The sequence below is a fragment of the Mesitornis unicolor genome, unplaced genomic scaffold (genome assembly GCF_000695765.1).
Source record: "Mesitornis unicolor isolate BGI_N332 unplaced genomic scaffold, ASM69576v1 scaffold4603, whole genome shotgun sequence".
NCBI classification, from domain to species: Eukaryota; Metazoa; Chordata; class Aves; order Mesitornithiformes; family Mesitornithidae; genus Mesitornis; species Mesitornis unicolor.
The window spans coordinates 1-19,149 of record NW_010172621.1 but is presented as its reverse complement, the minus strand read 5'-3'; the positions used below and the strand labels follow the sequence as shown (position 1 = coordinate 19,149).

Below are 19,149 nucleotides of genomic sequence, written 5' to 3'. Positions count from 1 at the left end.
TCCAACCCAAGGAAAGGGCAAATCTAAAAAATCCTCTCCTCAGTCAATGAACTCAAATAAGAAAGGACTAAAATCTATCTCATTTTCTTGGGACCAGAAGTCAATAGTGATGCAACACTTCCAAACCAAGGAACATTTTATATGACTTAAGAATCAGAATGGCCTTGTTGAAGCACAGTTTAGCAAAAAGGGAATCTGCAAGAATGTCCACATTTAACCCAGAATTTTCCACATTGTTCACTTCTCAGACACTTGAGCTTTGAACCCTATGGAAAGAGACTGCATGTCACCTAATTGCACAGCATTTACTGCAATACAGCTGTAACCTGGAAAGGAGGCTCGTGATGCAAATAAACACCATCAAAGCCACCAATTCAGCCTTCCAGAAAACTTAGATAGAACTGAAGATGTATCATTATAAGCAATCTTTTCTTTACAGAACGTAAGAATAACTCTGAACTCTAACTCCTAGTGTAATGATGAATATGATCAGACCTTACTGTACTGTTAGAGGTCTGATGAGACAAGTATTTTAAGACAGAGTACAATGAAGCAAAAATAAACACTTATATTCAGTTAGAATTCAGTAATTTTCAAATTAAAAGAATTAAAGGCGATGTATGTTCATCTCCAACAGAACAGTCAATGATGAACTTCTCTCAGTCCATTTAGAAAACCCAGCCTCATTCATTGATCAAGCTGAAATCAGAAAACCTAAAACATCGCCCCAAACCAAAACCTGCCCTTTTGCTCTTGCAAGTTCCCTCTCACGTAACATAAAGATGGTTGATAATGGGTATCAAGCATCTATTCTGATTATATTAAAGGACTGTTCTTCATCGTCCCTTAAACTCGTGCAATCAGGCATTTCTCCTTTTTGGTGAGCTGCTAGAAAACAATAAACATTTCCTAGTTTCCTGCAGTAGTTTCTGCGGCTGATAAAGCAGTACATAACGTCGCCTTGAACTGCTGTCCATCAGAGCACTCTTCGTTAACATCAAATATACAGCTTTCTCTTATTAAAGTTGAAAAAAACCCAACAGAAGCACTAGAAGTTACTCAACACGAACAGCTTTTCCCAGTAGGTGGAGATGCCCAGTCTTTCAATAAATCTGCTGACTGTTTAAGAAATCTTTTCAGAGCAGATAAGTGAAGACCTGCTGGGTGTCTCAGTGGTGATTGTCTTTTTTGCTGTTACTGAATAGGTCTGAGCGTTACTGAATCAGCTAACAGGGTGTGAAGCTAGACAACGCAAATCCAGAAGAAAGTAAACCCACTATGTTGTGATTACAAAAACTGTTATTGACTTGCTTGCATGAGTTTGTGCTTTCAGAAACAGACTGGAGAACACAATTCCGCAACAAAATAATGTAATTTCTGCAGGGAGAACACAATTCCGCAACAAAATAATGTAACTTCTGCCTCAAATTTATCCAAGTAGATGTGAAACATTTCCAAATATTGGTCATAAATATCACACAGTTCAGCCCAGAGACAAGGGGAAAGGCACGATGTATCTTCACAAGACACAGCTAATGCACTAGATCTAAAACATGAAAAGAGTTGTATTTGTTCTTCAAGAAAAGAAAGTGGCAGTAAAGTTGTGGCAGTTACCAGGATCACCAAATTTTGTTAACTTCAGCGTCCTGATTTGAGGGACCTGTTGTCAAAGACCGATGCAGATCAATGGTTCACGTGTGCTGGAGTGCCAGCAGAGAGCTCTCCACCAGAAAAGTGGGCAGAGTGCTTTCCAACAGAGAGGCAGTGAGCAGAGCTTGCCACCAAGTATATGACAGTTCTGCTGTTTTCTCATTATGTCATCTCTTCCCCAGCCTCATCTCTTTTGGACCAGGACCAGCTTTCATGTGTGTTTACAAAGGCTGCTCGCTTTCAGGGCCTATAGATCTCAATTAAATACAAGTAGTAAACTGACACTGCTGCAGACTGATTATACTAAAATGTGCATAAGCCACACTAATGTTTTTCAGCAAATAGGCTGAGGTAAAGATGACATCTTGCTAAAAAGCAGTTGACAATTTTACTTTTAAAACGAAGATTAAAATACACCATCTTTCAAGTTCTAACAAATGCTAACACCTAACAGTCACAGGACTGTATCAACCTAAATAGAGTATGTGAGGAAAATAAAGCAGCTCAGAGGAAACATCTCAGTGAGAAAGCAAGCAACTCAGACTTTGCCAGGACCTTAAAAGGTATTTCTCAGATGCCTGGGCTGCTATCAGTGCACTGTCATTGAAACTTACCTTGGAACACCACCTTTTACAACTGCCTCTGACTTGCGGGTGTCTCATAAATCTGAGACACACATCTCATTCCAACTGCTGGATGATGAAAGCAGCTTCTGAGCAGTCACTTACTACAGGTAATTTATCATAATATGCTTGGGGGTACCTTGGGATGTTACATTAATAAAGAGATAGTGTAGCAGCCTCAGATATGTTATGGTTGTGACACAAACTGAATGTTCTTTCTTCAGACTTCTAAGTGTGAGAGCATATGGAGTATTTGTCTGATGAGATACAGAGATTTATCTGAACAGCAGACATTATAAGAACAAATACTGGATGAATCAAGGAGCACATATAGAGAGTGTTTAATCTTTAGCATGCCAGCTTGAAACCGTAAAGGTCAAATGAAAACAAGCATCTAAGTGATGCTAAGTGTAAAGCATCTGCTAAATGAGTCGATGCATACTTCAAGTATTTCAGGAACTGCTGCTATATTTTATATCTCTGTTGGTAAAGTGTAAGACATGATTAAAAACAAAGGTACACTAAGCGCTACAAGAAGGTTAAGGCAATAAAAGTATTAAAAAAAGTCACAAAGTATTATAGAAGTGTTATAAAAATAACCTCCTGATAACAAAGACTGTTAATCTGTTCCCTTTCACAAGCCAATGAGGTGATACTGTAACTCCCTATCCTACTGGTGAGCTTCATAAAAATCTGATTTCAGAAAGTTTGACCACATCCCACATCTTCTTCAAGAAAATCACCTTTTTCTCCTATCAAAAGACTAAAATGCGTGCAACTGGTGAGCTCTTTTGAAACGCTGCATTGGACAGTATGAGAAACATGTTTGGTTGGTTGTTTGAACCGCTGTTTCTTCACTAAAAGTTGGGTGAAAGCTCATACCTGGGGCCGCATCCTTGGGTTCCATCTGACGTAGTAGTTCACCCATAGTTCCAAATGGTTCAGACTGGCAACAGGATACAGGACGTGGTTTTCATAGTTTACGTAGAAGGGATTTGTGAACTCATCTAACTGGCTGTTGATGTAGGACCACAGCGATACAGTCCTTGTGCTTACCTCCTGATGGAAAAAAATACAAAATACGGATTACAAAACCGTAAAATATGAGGTTAATATCTACACATCAGTAATTCTGTCCATGAAATTTACCTTACCTACTAGAACACTGCAAGCAATCCGAGAACACTTCCAGTAGCCGCTCATTAAACTGCCTTAAAATCTTACCATAACATTCAAAGACTTTTTCTGGTCCGAGGCTAACTGGCAAAGGAGATTCTGGCACGTTAGTTTCAGAGACATTAAGGTCTAGCTGAGCAAAAGCAAGCTGTACTGCTTGTAATTTACAGCAATGTTTACAGCAACTTAAAACTATGGTTACACACTGAACCACTAAAAAAATAAAATTAAATTAGCTTTGACAAGAAAATCAGTGGAGATATGTAGTCCTGAAGATCCAAAGCAGCATCCGTGAAAAATGACAATTCAGTTCTCCCACTCAACGCTATTTGCTCCTATCAATTGATTATGCTTCAAAATGCCTATTTTATCTTTATTTGCACTTCTGAAAGTTGTATTATTCTAAATGTAATCAGCATAATCATGGTTAGATCAAAGATTGGAAATCCGAACTTACATCAGATTCATCTTGCAATTTTCCTCTCCTTCAATGTAGTAAAGCACATGTTTCTACTACTGCTGTGGCTTAGATTGCATTTCCTGATTGAGAACTGCATCTGACTATTCATTTATGAAAGAAACCTGGAAACCCTGCATCTGCTGAGAACACGTTATTCAGCTCCATCTTGTGGCATTGACATGCAACTTTTTTCAGATGTAGTAGAGACAAACCGAAATATGGCACAGAATTGTTACTTGCTTTAAAAAATATTATGTAGTAAAAACAACAAAGCGAAAAGTTAACAGGTGTACTTGGAAAAATTAACAAACAAATGGTTTTTTTTCCAAACTTAAAGCATTTCATAAAGTCCTAACTTCATTCATTTAGATATTGTAAATGTCCATAGTCTTCAACCACAAGTTCCATCCAATTACATCCTACAGTGACCCGCAAAGTCATCCATATGAGTTCCTTTGGAACCAGAGAAATAAATGCTAATATAATTTGGTAACGACTATTTTAAATTGTTTATGCTGGCTAGAAATATCTGAAAGAGGACTTTCTAAAACTCTCAAACCCATAACAGATAATAACTAAAGAAAAATAAGTGCCACCTCATGTAATAGCAGGGCATCCCGTAAATATTTCTCGTATCATGAAGTTTCATGTCTGCACTGTCCTTTAAGACTACATGACAAATGTAATCAGAAACACAGCTCGGGGCTTCTTAGGTCTTGTATTCAAAGCGTTTTCACAGAAAATCAACAGATTAGGAATGTGTATCACACTAATTACTTACCTCTTTTAGTCTCTCTTTTTCACAGTTGCATAAGAAAGTCCCAAAGAGACAACTGTAGAGGTGATCCAGAATGGTGATCAAAAATAACTCATTGAATTCAAAGGCTGCAGGAAACTGAAATAAAAAACTGGTAAGATTACATCAAACTTTATTTTAAGCAGCGTAGAAAGAAAGAAACTCAGACATAAGAAACAACTAAAGATTGAGAGAAGATTTTTTTTCTCATTTAGTGATTATTTTCAGGAAAACTCAGCAATTCCAGTAACTCCCACTGCAATAACACAGTTCACCTACATAGTTCTTCATCGATACTCCTTGGAATCAAACCTTGCATTCATTATGCAAGTATACTAGGGTACAAACATAAACATTAGCTAATGTGAAACTGGCGACACAAAGCAATCCACTTTAAGAAGCTCTAACAGTATTCAGTTCTAACCCACCCCAAACTGCCTTCAACAGATGCTTTATTTCTCTCGCTACAGGACAAGAAATCATTTTTGTGGAAGGAAAAAGAAAAAAGATTATGACATTGAAGAGTTATTTCCAATTCTAACATGTAATGAACTGGATAATAGAGACTACTGCACACACAATGTGCTTAACATATATTTAAAGTTCTTTTTCTAGACAAGTAAGTTACTTTTCTCCATTTCACCTCCGGAGTTTACCATCAGCTATGTACAGTAAGCCTTTAAGCTCTCTTCTTTTGTATTGGCAAGTAAATCCCGTACATATGAAACGAAAGAACTGTTATTCCACTGAGCACCACTACGTCCTTTATTCACAAGCAGAGGTTACCCACAGCATTCTAGGAAGAAAAGATTTACACATTTGAAAACACTCAAAATGTTTAAGATATATCTTAATCTGTAGTGCTGTAAAAAGCACAGAGGAAGAAATCAATGCAAACTGCACGGGCTGCTACCTATTCAGATGGAAAAGGTCCTTCCTTCAATCAAATTTTACGATAGGACTACATATGGCAACCGCTTGATGTGTCAAAATAACTTTGCGTTCATGTGACAAGGGTCTCAAACACAGACACAGAATGATAAACATTCGGGAGAATGAAAACATTTAGAAGACTAAACGAAGATTTAAGAAGTAGCATTTCTCTCATTACCATGAAAGAGAACGTTATAAGAGACTACTTTTCAGGACAAATAACACAAATTTTGTTCATCTCCACTAAAGGATTCATCTTTACAGAAGTTTACAATGCCAAGTTACAGATTCATAAGGAAGAATTTTCTGCTAGATGGAGAAATCTCCAGTCAGCATTTCAGACCTGAGGACAGCAGCGGGCTGGTTTCTATTACATGCCACTGCACAATACTGAGCACCTTGGCATGAGTGACTCAAGAGCTACTTAAAGTAAAAAATAAGAAAGGCAACAAGTATAGCTAGAAGGAATAACACAGCAATTGGGACTGCGGAAGAACAAGTTGATCCAGAAATCCCTCTTAAGTGTCATCTGGGATTTCTGAAGGGCAAATGTTTATTCATGCTGAAAGAGGTGAATAAGACACAATGGATGTGCTTGTAATAAAGGAAGAAAGATCGAAGTTTTAAGCAATGTTCTTTTAAAATATGATTAAGTAAAACATTGCAAAAAACGTATTTTCGAGACTTCTCAAGCTAAGATGTAACAACTTCCAAAACTGAAAATTCCGAGTAAGGAAATTATCAGTACTGTGGCTCACAAAATGAAAGGGAGCCTTCTTTCTTCTGACTCTGCTACGGATTGCGCACTGTTCACCAGCACGGCACGCTCACACTGAGGCTTCTCTCTCAAATCACTGGCTTGTTTTCAAGCCCCTAGCCATTCGTTTAGTTAAAAAATACAGGAACCTAAGATTATCAAACATTCCTTTTCAGTCATGTTCAAAAGCTATCACTTACAGCACTTCCTCCTCTCTAGGAAATCATGCCAAATCTTAATTACAATAATGTTAACAACACAGCTACGATTTTAAAAAGGTATGAAAGGAACTTGGTAAGCAGGTGTGGCGAACCAAGTCAGGAGAAAATTGCATGGATCTTAGACCTCAATCTCTTGTGTTCAGCCCAAAACAGCAGTCAGATACAGAGAGCAAAAATAATTTGCCAAGGATCAAAATGATATTTGGAAATAACTTTGAAGACAAAGCCTCTCCTACAGGGACTCTCTTTAACTGAAAGCACTTAATGAGCCTTGTCACATCAGGGTTCTGTGTTGTGACGGGTCCATACTAATCAGATGGATGCCAACACGGCCGCTATTCCAATCCAGTGAAGCATATTCAAAATTCCATACATCAGTGGCTGCACTGCAACTGATTTATTAATAAGTGATAGCACGTTATTGAAACCCTGTCTTCGGATACAACAGTTGTACTGTTGGAGCTGGTGTATCAAGACTCTCAAGCTTCTATTGCCGCTGCTGAAAAATCACTGACCTAAAAATGCTTTCCTCCGTAGTTCCAAGCCCATTAGCGTCTGTTTGAAGATTCAGGTGGAAAAATTCCCCAAATGAAAATTTGCTTCTTGTCAAATCCGCTAATTGTGAGAGACCACATGGGTCATTAAAATCTCCCACTTGATGCTGCTGGAGCTGTTCGGGGTTTTTGTATAGGAGGTATTTAAAAGAAGAATCCTCTTGTTTAAAATTCTGATGACGCCAAGTGACTGATTCGGAGACATGCAAAATAAACTTGCTGTTTAATCAACAAACTTATTCTGCACTACAGGAACATTTAAAGTCGAAACACTTGGTGGAACAGCACGGTTGTGGAATTGGACTCAATCAGGTTAACTGAGCACTACACACCACAACAGAGGACTCCACTTAAACGACTGAAAAATCTCTGGCAACAGATGACATCCAGAAACAAACAGGATGCAACTTTCTCCCAGCTTTAAACATACCTACCTCCTATGTGGGTATTGTGCAGGAAAGGCAGAAAGCTGCTACTTGAGCTGCAATGCTACGTGTACGTTTTACAGATTTAATTTTTAACAGTATTTCATCGGATCACACGTGGCCTTTCCAATTTGACATCTGCTATTCAAAATCACCAGAATTTACTAACAGAGGAGGGAAATCTCTTCACCATATGTTTTTTTTATATTAAAATCTGATACCAGCGTACTTCTCTCAAGTTCTCCATTACTGTATTCAGGTGTCATGAAGACCATAAAAAAACAAGGGAAAATAGGAAGTTGTCAAGTATTAAGTTTCATGGTCTGAAGCTATCTGGAAACGTTTATCTTAGTGGGAAGTTAGAGGTTCTCTCACTGTATTAAGTCGGCCGTTTTCAGAACGTAAGAGAGAATTTGCTTGCTTTGAGCTCATGCCCAAACCCGAGTCCTTACACCCTCCTGCAGTCATTAACGCTCACTTGAGCTTTGGAGCACTTCACAGATGTTTACCATGGATTCCAAAGCATGAAACTAGCACTGTTTTATGAGCAAGTGATCTACACAAGGATAAAACAGAGCCCTGGTTTTCATAGGTCCATGTCAAGGTAATCAGAGTCTTTTCTCTAGGTGTTGGGGCCAAGTGAAAAATAAGTAGGCAAGAACTCTCCAAGAATGACATTTTCAATTTTTTTCCTGCTGTAACATTAATGATTTTTCAATGCCACTGCTGTTCATGAATTTCAGAACAGTTTCTGGATCCAGGTTTTGAACAGATGTAGTATTGGCAAAATATTTCACAGATTTTCCCCTGCCCTCTGTCCCTTTTAATAAAAAAAGATAGAGAGAACTAAACTGTTTATAGAAAGAAATAGGAGGCAGCAAGAGAGGCCACAAAAATAGAAGAGGCTGCTCTGAATTAAGGAACTCCCCAGAGGACTTTTGTTACTACCAGGTGTTTAAAACAGCTTCTCCTTGCTATTGTTGTTAGCTTTCCTCTGAGAGAGGGGCAGAAATTTTCATTTATTTTCTCCGGTCATACTGAACAGCACAATAATGCTGAAGTACATATACACAGGAAGAGAAAGTCTTCAAGGGAAGCTGGACAAGGGCCCAGTAGTACAGAAGGGAACGTTCATAAAGCATTGAAGATGACTGCTTTGAATACAATGCTTTGAATACTACTTTGAATGTTTTGGAAACTATGATGTAAGTTTTTAAGAACCACGTTCAGAACAGGAAGACTAACGTAAGAGACCTGGGAGTGCCAGCATGATACGGAACCAGACTGTTACCCTCTTCTCTTCAAAACCAATCATAAGAGCACAGAGCTGTATTAGGCTTCAAGGAGGTTTAGAAAAAAAATGAAATAAAAAAAATTTGAGCACTTCTAATTTACTTGGAAATAAAGCCTTCGTGTGGACAACCAACTTCACTAACAGCAAAGAATAGCAATATAAAAGCTCAGAAAAATGTTAAGTTTATGCTTATGGAAGTACAAATAAGGAAAATGAAAGCTAAAGCCATTCTACAATTTAACATATTCAGAAAAAAATAGAGACTTTTAATATTCTGATACCTTAATTATCACTAATTTCAAAGCTCTCTCCTGATTCAGAGGTAAAAGCAGTGTTGGAAGTAAGAACACTTACCTGACAGCAGGTTTGTCTGTTAGAAATGCTGTCCTGTATGCATGATGCCCACATTAAGTTACACTTCACAACTGACACATACATTGAACCGCCCTGTCTTCCCCTCAGTTCACAACCAGCCTGGATTTGTTGCTGTTTCTTAAGGACAATACAAATCCATGTGAACATTTACTCCACCAGTGAACATGCAATGCAAATGACTCATCAATAGCCCTCATTTAGGTAATCAGAGAATCCTTTGAAAGCCTACTTTAAACAAAAAGGATTCCTGCTATTTTGGGTTCAGGTCATTACTTCTGCTGTAGCTCCTTGTACCTCACTTGGAGTGAAAAGTTTGCTTCTGGATGCACGGTGCAGCCATAGCACGACCAACTTCAGGAAAGCGTGCTACTGTTCTGCAAAGGAATGTGTTCTCCTGCATGGATCACATTCCCAAGATAAAGACCGAGATCTTACAGAAACATACTCTTAAACATCTTACCTGCTTTGTCATTTGCCAAACACAGTCAATGAACTGAAGGAAAATGGGAGATCTGTCTGCATCAGCATGATCATCATCTCCGTGCCCTACTCGCTGAAAGTCAAAGCAAACTCTTAATTTCAGTCTAGTGCACTTACAGTACCACCCCAACCCTTTAAAGCTGAGTAACTCTTATTATGTTCTGACGATGAATGAAACAAGCAATCGTACTCAATGCTAACCTGTATTTTTCAACTCCTAAAAATGCATCCCAGTTTTCACTTATGGATGTGCCTTTGTCATTAAGCAGAGCTTGAAAGACACCTGGTCAACAAAGCTGTGCCAGTTGTTTCCCTACCTTTCACCGCGCAGCCATTTATTTCTAACAATGGGTCAAACTGGGAAGTATTTAGGGAGACTGTGCTGGAACAACAATTATTCCATACCCACCTGTCACAACTACACGTCATTTCTCCTTAGAGCCCACAAAATGTCATAATAATTTATGTTCTAATTCCCTACTAGTCCATGTGTTAAATAAACACTTCAACCTTAAATCAGAGTAATGGGTCCAGCAATTTTACGTTCTAGACACCTTACTTGTTTTCCTTGTTTCTCCATTCATAAGACTGTTAAAGATGAAGCAATGTGCTACAGTCGCTCTTCCTCATAAAAAAGCCACGTGATTTTTTTTATCCATTATGATAAAGTGACTTAATTCTCATTTACTTTATATTATACCTCACACACAGATTTCCTGTTAAAAATGAGCAAGCCACAATTCTCTGATGCACTCACACCATTAAAAGAAGGACACCAGAGATGACTAAAATGCAGCAAAGTACCATGAGAAAACATACTATTCAAAATAAAAATCTTGGAGGCGACAAACTGCACACTAAATCTCTCAGCTTACCATTGCAAACCGGTGTCCAAAACTGATCCATTCTTTCTCTATCAGAACTTCAAACCCCTTGATAGTTCTGTAATAGCTGTCCAGCATAAGCATAGCCAGCGCAGTAAGCTGTGCCGTCCGATCCCAGCCGTCACTGCAATGCACCACTACAGACGTTTTACCAGATTCAATTTTATCTGCGATTCTGACTGCTCCAGCAAGAAGCATCTTAAATAAACAAAAATAAACAAACAAGCGTATTAAATAGTAACCAAAGTGCCACCGTAAAAGAGTTATAATTTTATCCTTTTCAGGTTAATGTACATTAAAATTACAGAGTAATAACATAATCATCAGGATGACATTGCTTTACATTAGGGATTTCCAAATGGTGGTATGAATACTCCTAGAGGAACTAAAACAGTGTGCACTCTGTTGTCCAGGAGAGAGTTCTTACCAGCTCTCCATTATCAGTAGCACGTAGCAAAAGAGCCAGGGAATCCCTTCTCTAAATGTGAAATGCTCTATCGTGATGAAAAGACACAAATACTGTAACCTATTCCAAAGGCTCCATGCTTTCAAAGTTCATTTTCACAGCAGTCAGTCACTCACTCTGCCTCAGCTTTCAGTTCTCCACTACTAAGTTTAGAGAAAGGGACAAACTACCCAGCTAATCCAAATCGAAACAAAACCCAAACAAGCCCAGGAATCCCTGGCTGGGAGCCTGTGCTGATTTGTTGGTGCATTTGTTGAACCCATGAGCAGACCATTAACAGCGGGGGTTCAGAAAGATGCTGGAGAGCAGGAGGAGAGAGATGGCACAGGACTGAGGTCCCCTGTGTGAACTTCTCTCCCACAAAAAAACCCCAAACCCTCTTGTTCTCTTATGTTACTCTGTAGTTTATTTAAAACCTGAGTAATCTCTCCTGTGAAGATCTGTCTCTGTAATGTGACCTATCATGGCACTGAAAAATATGTGAAAAAACCCCAACCACTAGAACAGGAACACAGGAGAAATTCCTATTCCGCATTCCAACAGCAGAACATGGAATCTTGCAAAATACTTGCATTTTTCCCTTTCCAGGCATGTAAAAAGGAAGCATCCATTGGAGAAGCCATGTACGACACCACTCTTCAAAGCTATTCGAAGAACCGTGCTTTAGAGACAATTTTCATTGCTTATATCTTTCACTGATTTTATGATGCCAGGATGGAAACACCAGGAAACAACACAAAACCTTCTATGGGAGAACAGAGCTTGTGGTCTGAACTAGTTAAATGCCAATTACTTCAGTTACAAAGATCTACTGCACTAAAAAAGTGCAAACATTAAAACAGTTTCGTCTCCAATGAAAGCAGAAAACTGCTCTATATAACATACAGGCATGCAATAGCTTGCTCTAAATTGTCCGAAAGAGAACACAGATGCCTCTGAGCTGAAAAGAAAAAGGACAGAACAGATACAGGCAATAAGCAGAGAACGGGAGACAGAAAAAAGTTACTATTAATTCAGTAAGAATCTATGGAGCAGGTGAAGTATTTTATTCTACTTTGGACAAAAGCCTTTAGAAAACAGCTTCCTCCACAAACTATTATTATCCTTTATAGATATTTCAAAACTTAGCAGCCACCACAGTATTTCGACTTAATGATTAACTGGCTTTGGATTGGTATAGAAAATGAGAATTGGTTTAAAAATAATTAATAGCGGAAGTTTTACTCTGAAAGACAGAAAATAACCTGGAGGGCATGAGAGCATTTACACTCCCTGGGTGTGTAAAAAGCACCAAGTGTCCCTACTCCTGTTGTCACTGGTGTCTCCCCAGACGCTTCTCTTCAAAGTGCTGTGGGTGTCCAGTGCTGCAGTGAAAAGGTGAATGTCCAGTAATGCACTGCATTAAACCAAGACACAACCACACTGGTCTGAGCCCAGAAAGCAGAAGCAGCATTACAATAAAGCTGCGGATTTGTTAATTGCTATTACAAGTCAAAGCAAACAGGCAAGGCAGGCAATTGTTAGACAAAAGCACAGGGAGGTACTGTCAACACTGGTAACCCAGTAATGGCAGCTTTTAAGACATCAGGCTGCAGTTTGTGCTGTCAGTACCGTAACGTGAACTATCACGTAAGGGACAGATTGATGAAGAATGTTACACGTGTGCCAACTCTTTAAAAGAATTTAAACGAAATTTCCAACTGCTGCACTGTTGTCCTCTGCAACAGTGGTAGCAAGGGCCACTTCTGACATCGTCTAAGCCACCCCACTGAAGTCCCTGCCAGTGAAAGCTAATCATGTGCCCAAAACACTCCACTTCTAAAACCAGACTATTACATGTAAGCCCAGGCTGATAAGAAAATGTTTTCCAAATATTCAGATCCCCAAAGCTGGTTGAAATAGCCCAACTTCAAGAAAACAAGAAAATTAAAATACTCCCAGAAGATTAAATTTGTTTCTTAATTTAAGCGTTTACTCCCTCTGCTGGTTCTCCTGCAGCAGTCAGCAAGCACCAGGAAGTTAACAGGAAAGTAAAACTAATGAACAAACCCAAACATGTTTTGTTTGAGTGACATTTGAGCCAGTTGCTAATAAAACAAATTCCACTTCACCCATATTCCTCATAAACAGGACAGTGACCGCAGTAATGAAATAATCTATTCTAAAAGCATTTCAGAGGTTAGTGAAGCAGATTGTAAAACTGAGTGTGGCAGTGATTTATTTTAATATTACATTAAATAGTAGAGCAGATTATAACCCAGGAGTGCACTGACTATAAACAGCCCCTGAAAACGTGGGTGCCTGACACATGAACACTGACACTGCATTGAAGGAGGGAAGATGAGAAAGACTGCAGAGTTTACAGTCAAGTCCTTCTGGCAGTTTTTCAAATGTAATCTGAAGTTCCCAGGGCATTCTTCCAAAAAGCAGGGATGACCCTGGACTGCTCACAAACGTTCCCTCTGAAGAAAGTAAAACATTGTCCAACACTAAATACGACACCGTGCTATCAGAAATTAACTCATTACCCACCAACATGTAAAACTGGAAATACAAAGTTATGACAGAATGCCTGAAACGCTGCGTTCTGAGTGACCATTTAAAAATTAACTTTTAAAAAACATTATCCTGCTCAAAACAACATGCTTAAAACTAGACATCATTTCAGTAATATTTTCAGAAATGCAAGTTAAAAACATGGTTTTAAAAAAACCAATTGATATCTGACATCAAAAGTATTTTACCCTTATATATTCCAGCCAATGTGTGGAGTCCACATTTGATAACCACCGAGTCTCATCAATAGTAGGATAAACTATTTCTTTAAGCTTACGCAGGGATTCTCTCATTACATGTATATTATGAATTTCCAGAAAGACCAGCTCTGCATTTGGGTAGGCACTTTCACTTTCATATCCTCCACCTTTTGCCTGTCATTCGAAAAGTAAAAACAGACAAAGAAAAGAACATGTACAGGACTTCAGCATAAGGTTGAGAGACTTATTTTGGTCAGATCTCAGGTTTTTCTGAGATAAAAGATTATGACAGTACTAATAAAAATGTGGGTTTGGGTTTGTTTTTCCAAGAAGCACCAGGGGTATTTTTTTAGGTGAAAGAAATTCTAACTGTAACAGGCTACATTTGCTACTACATCCACGCACCTTCCCCTTTTTACTACTGAAACCTTTGGCCTTCTGTGGGCTTTAATGCATCATTTCTAATGCATGTCTTGATGCTGCCTTTAATTCTTGCCAGCATTTCCAAAAATGCAACAAGCAGCTTATGCCCTCTTTAGAGACCCTTTTTTCTCTCTTTTCAACATCAAGTTCTCCTCATCCTCACCTCTTAATCTTCAGCCTTGTAATAAAGATAGCTATAGAGATAATGCTAGTTACGATACCAACCTACCTTGTTTGTATCTGCAACACTATTCTGTCTGGCATCAAAGATTATAAGTTTATGTGACTGAGCATTGGCATCCATTATTGTCTGCAAATATTTTTCATCCTCTTTGCAACGCTTATCGTTTGGGCCTACTGATGGCTGACTGCATCGTGTTATTGTTGCTTGGCTCTCAGGATGAATCCAGGATAACACCTGGAATAAAAGAAAATCAGTTTAGTTTACTGTGCTACTATAAAAGCAGCAGGCCAGGGTGCAATTAGACAGCGACACAGCCTACACAGCATTACCTCCTGGGAAATCAACAAATACAAGTTTAAGGATAAGCTGATGCAAAACTATATTGACAGCACACTAGCATTGCTCATCCCAAATCTGAGCTTGATTCTAAACAAAATTATTCTATACGTCTTAGCTTTTATTTCTAATAAAACTAAGGCTGCTACTGCATCTGACTCATTAGGAAGAAAAAAAAAGCAATGAGGGAAAAAAACCTGCTTCCATGTGGAAGTCCATAGAGCTGTACACTACCTTGCCAAGCAGACCTATAGCATGAAACTGTCACCATCGAACACACTTAAAGGGGTTCTTATGTTGTTACTTGCAAAACTTGTCATTCTCAAGAAAACTACTATGGCTGTAACACATTCCACACCAAATCACAACGTCAGCTAATATGAATTAGCATCAGACACCATTGTGGCTTAGAAGTGTTAACTCCAAATAAAAATTTATTATATGGCACAATAACCAAGCAATCAGACTCACACCTGAGTTGCTCTCTTGAATTCTAAACCCATGGAGCTTAATTCTTCCTTCTTTGCTCCCTTCCTTTCAGGAAGGAAACAAGCACACTGTAGTTTAATTAAAAAAAACCAGCCTCAAAGAAGTCTGATAGTTTCTTACGAGCTACAGATTTGTAGAGCACTTATAACTGCTTATGAAAGTTTCACTTACTGGAACTCTGCCTTTCGCTCTAAATGCTGCCACTTTTGAGAGGTCATCATCCTTTACACTGGTTGGCACAACAAGAATAGCAGGATATGTATCGCAAAGCTCATAGGTGCTGTTAATTTTGGATATCTTCCAACTCTCATTGGGCAAGCCCTGTACGAAAGGAAAGTATTCTTTTGAATAGGCTGCACACAGGTAAAAAGTGATCATAGAGTGAAAGAAAAACACTTTTGCAACTAGAGAGCTGTAGATTTACAATGACAAACAGTTACTCTTCTGTTTAATGCTGCTTATTCGAAACCAAATTTTTATAAAGCCCGTATCTTCTAGAAGCAGCACTTGGAAAACGTGGATTTAAGAATGCACGGTAAGGCAGACAAATTTGCTCAAGTGCTCAGCACCTGTTACCTCCATCAACTTTAGCAGGTGCTCAACATTCAAAGTCAGGTCACTGCCCGTATCTTCTAGAAGCAGCACTTGGAAAATGTGGATTTAAGAATGCATGGTAAGGCAGACAAATTTGCTCAAGTACTCAGCACCTGTTACCTCCGTCAACTTTAGCAGGTGCTCAGCATTCAAAGTCAGGTCACATGCATTTATTATCTAAACCTGAGATCTGGACAGTCTCCATATGCAGCCAAAGCTGAAAAAAGTTGAGTTTTAATACCTTTTCTTGTTTAAATGGCTCTGAGGGGGATGCAGGGAGAAAAAAGTAATACTTCAAGTACTTACGCAACTTACAGAATCACAGAATATCAGGAGTTGGAAGGGACCTTGAAAGCTCCCCCAGTGCAACCCCTGCCAGAGCAGGATCACCAGAGCAGTCACACAGGAACACGGCCAGGGCTTTGGGTGTCTGCACACAAGGAGACTCCACAACCTCTCTGGGCAGCCTGGGCCATGCTCTGGCACCCTCACACTCACAAAGTTTGTCATCTTCAGCTTGAACCTCCTGTGCTCCAGCTTGGGACCATTGCCCCTTGTCCTGGCATTGGACATCACAGAGCAGAGCCTGGCTCCTTCCTCCTGACACTGCCCTTTCCCAATGGATCCCCAGGAATGAGGGCACCCCTCAGTCTCCTCTGCTCCAAGCTAAAACTTACCTGCCTCTTATATTCTGTCATTGGATCATAAACTTTCCAGCCATTAACAGCAAACTTTTCTTTATAGCTGAATGCAAAAAGAGGCTAAAGAAAAGAAGGCAAAGACAGGAATTACTGTCTGATTGGCTGTTAGCACAACAAGCTCCAAAACAGTAGACCTTACAGTATTTCAAATGTAACACTTCTAAAACTTTTTAACAGCAGGCATAAAACCTGGACAACACTGTATTAGAAAGAAAATGAAACAATTTCCTCCTTCAAGTATGTGCTATATAATTAACCAAGCATAAAACCAAAAGAGAGAGTTGAAGTTACCTGCCTGTGACCATACAACACATGAATGGCAAAGCCAGGATGAGAAAACTGAGTCTCTTACCTCCCAACCATGACCATGGAAGTTTAGTCATACAAGTAGATTAAATAGCATTCTGCAGCTAACTAATAATAAGACTAATTGTACCTATTCACTGTTTATAGACAGACCTTCTAGACTGAATTATCTGCTGCAGAAATAAGAGTCAATACATTCTTGTTTTTAACTGGCAACGTTGGCAAATCAAGATCTCAAGGGTTAGGTATAACTAACTTCACCACAGCAGGACATAGCACAATGTTTTACGAATGAAAGCAAAAAGGAAACAGGGTCAGAGTAGCTTGCCCGCTCTGTAACAGGTTTTATGAATCAGTATTTCAATGTTTGTTATACAGCTCCTGTATTTCCCCACCTACACTTCTCAAAAAGAGGAGAGCCAGTGACAGTCCTCTCTACATCTTAACACTTACCAGCCCATTAGAAACAGGAAATGCGCGTTTCACAAGGTTCTCAAAAATCTCCAACCTGTTCTGCTCTTCCTGTCTATAGGCCAGCCGCAAATTTCTCATATCCTGTAAAAAATAAATTAATTCTTTTACTCTATGATAAATTAAACAAAAAAAGGCAGCTACAAGAAATTTGACTGAAGGGTCACTGTCTGTAAGCATTCATATCAGATGACTAGGGTTGTCATTAGAGTTGCTAGATATCATAAAAATAGCCATTTTTCCTTTGAATTCACTGTTGGGACAAAAGGCAGAAGTGTTTGAGACTGCAAGTATCATAACAGGAATTGAAATACATTATTTAAATGAAGCAGGGTTCAAACACAGGGAACTGATCAGACAGAAAACCAGCACATGTGCGTGCAGATTCCCCTTCCAGAAGAATGAAATGAAAATACATTAATAAGTACAGAACAAATCTGTCCTATGCCATACCTTGCAAACTATTTCTATACCACACGAGTTGTCTCCGTGGCTCTGTACTCCAATTTTTTCAACTCTACTTATGACTCCAAGGGGGACGTCAACAACGAAAGGTGGATCCTGAAATACGTATATAAAAGAAATCAACTTTGCTACAGGAGGAGGAACACAAACTAACATTATTCGTGTATATTTCATTAAACTGTATTTCCTCTTCAATAGATTGCTGTGGGACATCATACTTACACTGGATTTGCCACTTTCTGAAATCTACTTCAGCAACACTCCCGCCTGAAACAATGTGCAGACAGACAGCGAAGTCTTACCCTTTCCACACTTTTGATATACATTCTGAAGTCCGTCACTGTTAGCGTACCACTGACTGCTCCCATAAATGGACAGATATACATAACATCTTTAGCTGGAAAACAGACCAATTAAAGCTTTGTTTTACTATTATAGACATTGTTCCATTAAAATCCATTTAAAAACTCCATTTCAAAACAGCAAGAGTTTTGCAGTTCCGTAAGAGTTTGATGCTTGACCTCTACAGGAAACCCTACTGTCCAGATGCTGTCAGGACTGAAAGAGCTGTCTTTATCTCAATAATGGGAAAAGTGGAATTCCTTGATCCCACTGCTGTTCAGGAGTTACTGAGCAACTGTGGCTGGGCTGAGCTCGCATGGGTTGCAGTGAGGGCAGGCAGGTGACTTCCTCTCAGTGAGGGTGACAGAGCCCTGGACCAGGCTGCCCAGAGAGGTTGTGGAGTCTCCTTCTCTGCAGACATTCAAAACCCGCCTGGACGCCTTCCTGTGTAACCTCATCTGGGTGTTCCTGCTCCGGCAGGGGGATTGGACTGGATGAGCTTTGGAGGTCCCTTCCAATCCCTAATGTTCTGGGATTCTGGGATTCTGTGTGATTCTGTGACAAAGCACCCTGCTGGCATTCGTAGCTGCAGACAGCTCTGGTCCCTGCCCCAGGTGTGAAGCACCCACAGCCACCTCCTCAGAGGGAGAGCAACCAAATGGGCAGTAACCGATGTGCCCGCAACTGACCTCCAAGTAAGTCAGTTAAATGCCTGCATCTTCATTTTCACTTTTAATTGCAAGAGCTAATATTCTTTCCTAGCTAAGTCCTACACTACTAACACAGAGCCTGCCATCACAGGCCAAAGTGAAATAAGTTTAAGAACTGGAAACAAAGTTTTCTATAACTTTTTCTTCTTTGCTATCACAATTTTGAAGCTTTGGAATCTGTGAAGTATCCTCGGCACCACTAAGCAGAAACAGAATCTGTACACCTATGCAGAACAAACTAGCCCTTGAAAAAATAAAGTAAAATACAGTAAAGTAAA

The 19,149-nt window shown here is 39.3% G+C and overlaps 1 protein-coding gene across 1 annotated transcript; it reads right to left on the bottom strand.

Annotated features, from left to right (window-relative positions):
• Positions 1-3,149: 3,149 nt before the first annotated feature.
• MTMR1 (myotubularin related protein 1) lies at positions 3,150-18,211 on the bottom strand. The gene is made up of 11 exons (XM_010180451.1): positions 18,122-18,211; positions 17,808-17,915; positions 17,337-17,438; positions 16,554-16,637; positions 15,454-15,603; positions 14,503-14,691; positions 13,839-14,024; positions 10,620-10,826; positions 9,725-9,817; positions 4,691-4,804; positions 3,150-3,332 (listed from the first exon to the last, which is right to left on the bottom strand). Exons 1-11 carry the CDS (start codon positions 18,203-18,205, stop codon positions 3,150-3,152), a joined length of 1,500 nt encoding a protein of 499 aa, XP_010178753.1. The 5' UTR covers positions 18,206-18,211.
• Positions 18,212-19,149: the final 938 nt, after the last annotated feature.

Coding starts and splice junctions, on each gene's coding strand:
- MTMR1 (XM_010180451.1), bottom strand. CDS start 18,205: ATGTATATCTGTCCATTTATGGGAGCAGTCAGTGGTACGCTAACAGTG. Junction 17,439..17,807: donor GTATAGAAATAGTTTGCAAG/GTATGGCATAGG, acceptor TATTTTTTACAG/GATATGAGAAATTTGCGGCT. Junction 10,827..13,838: donor ATTGGCTGGAATATATAAGG/GTAAAATACTTT, acceptor TGTTTATTTAAG/ATGCTTCTTGCTGGAGCAGT.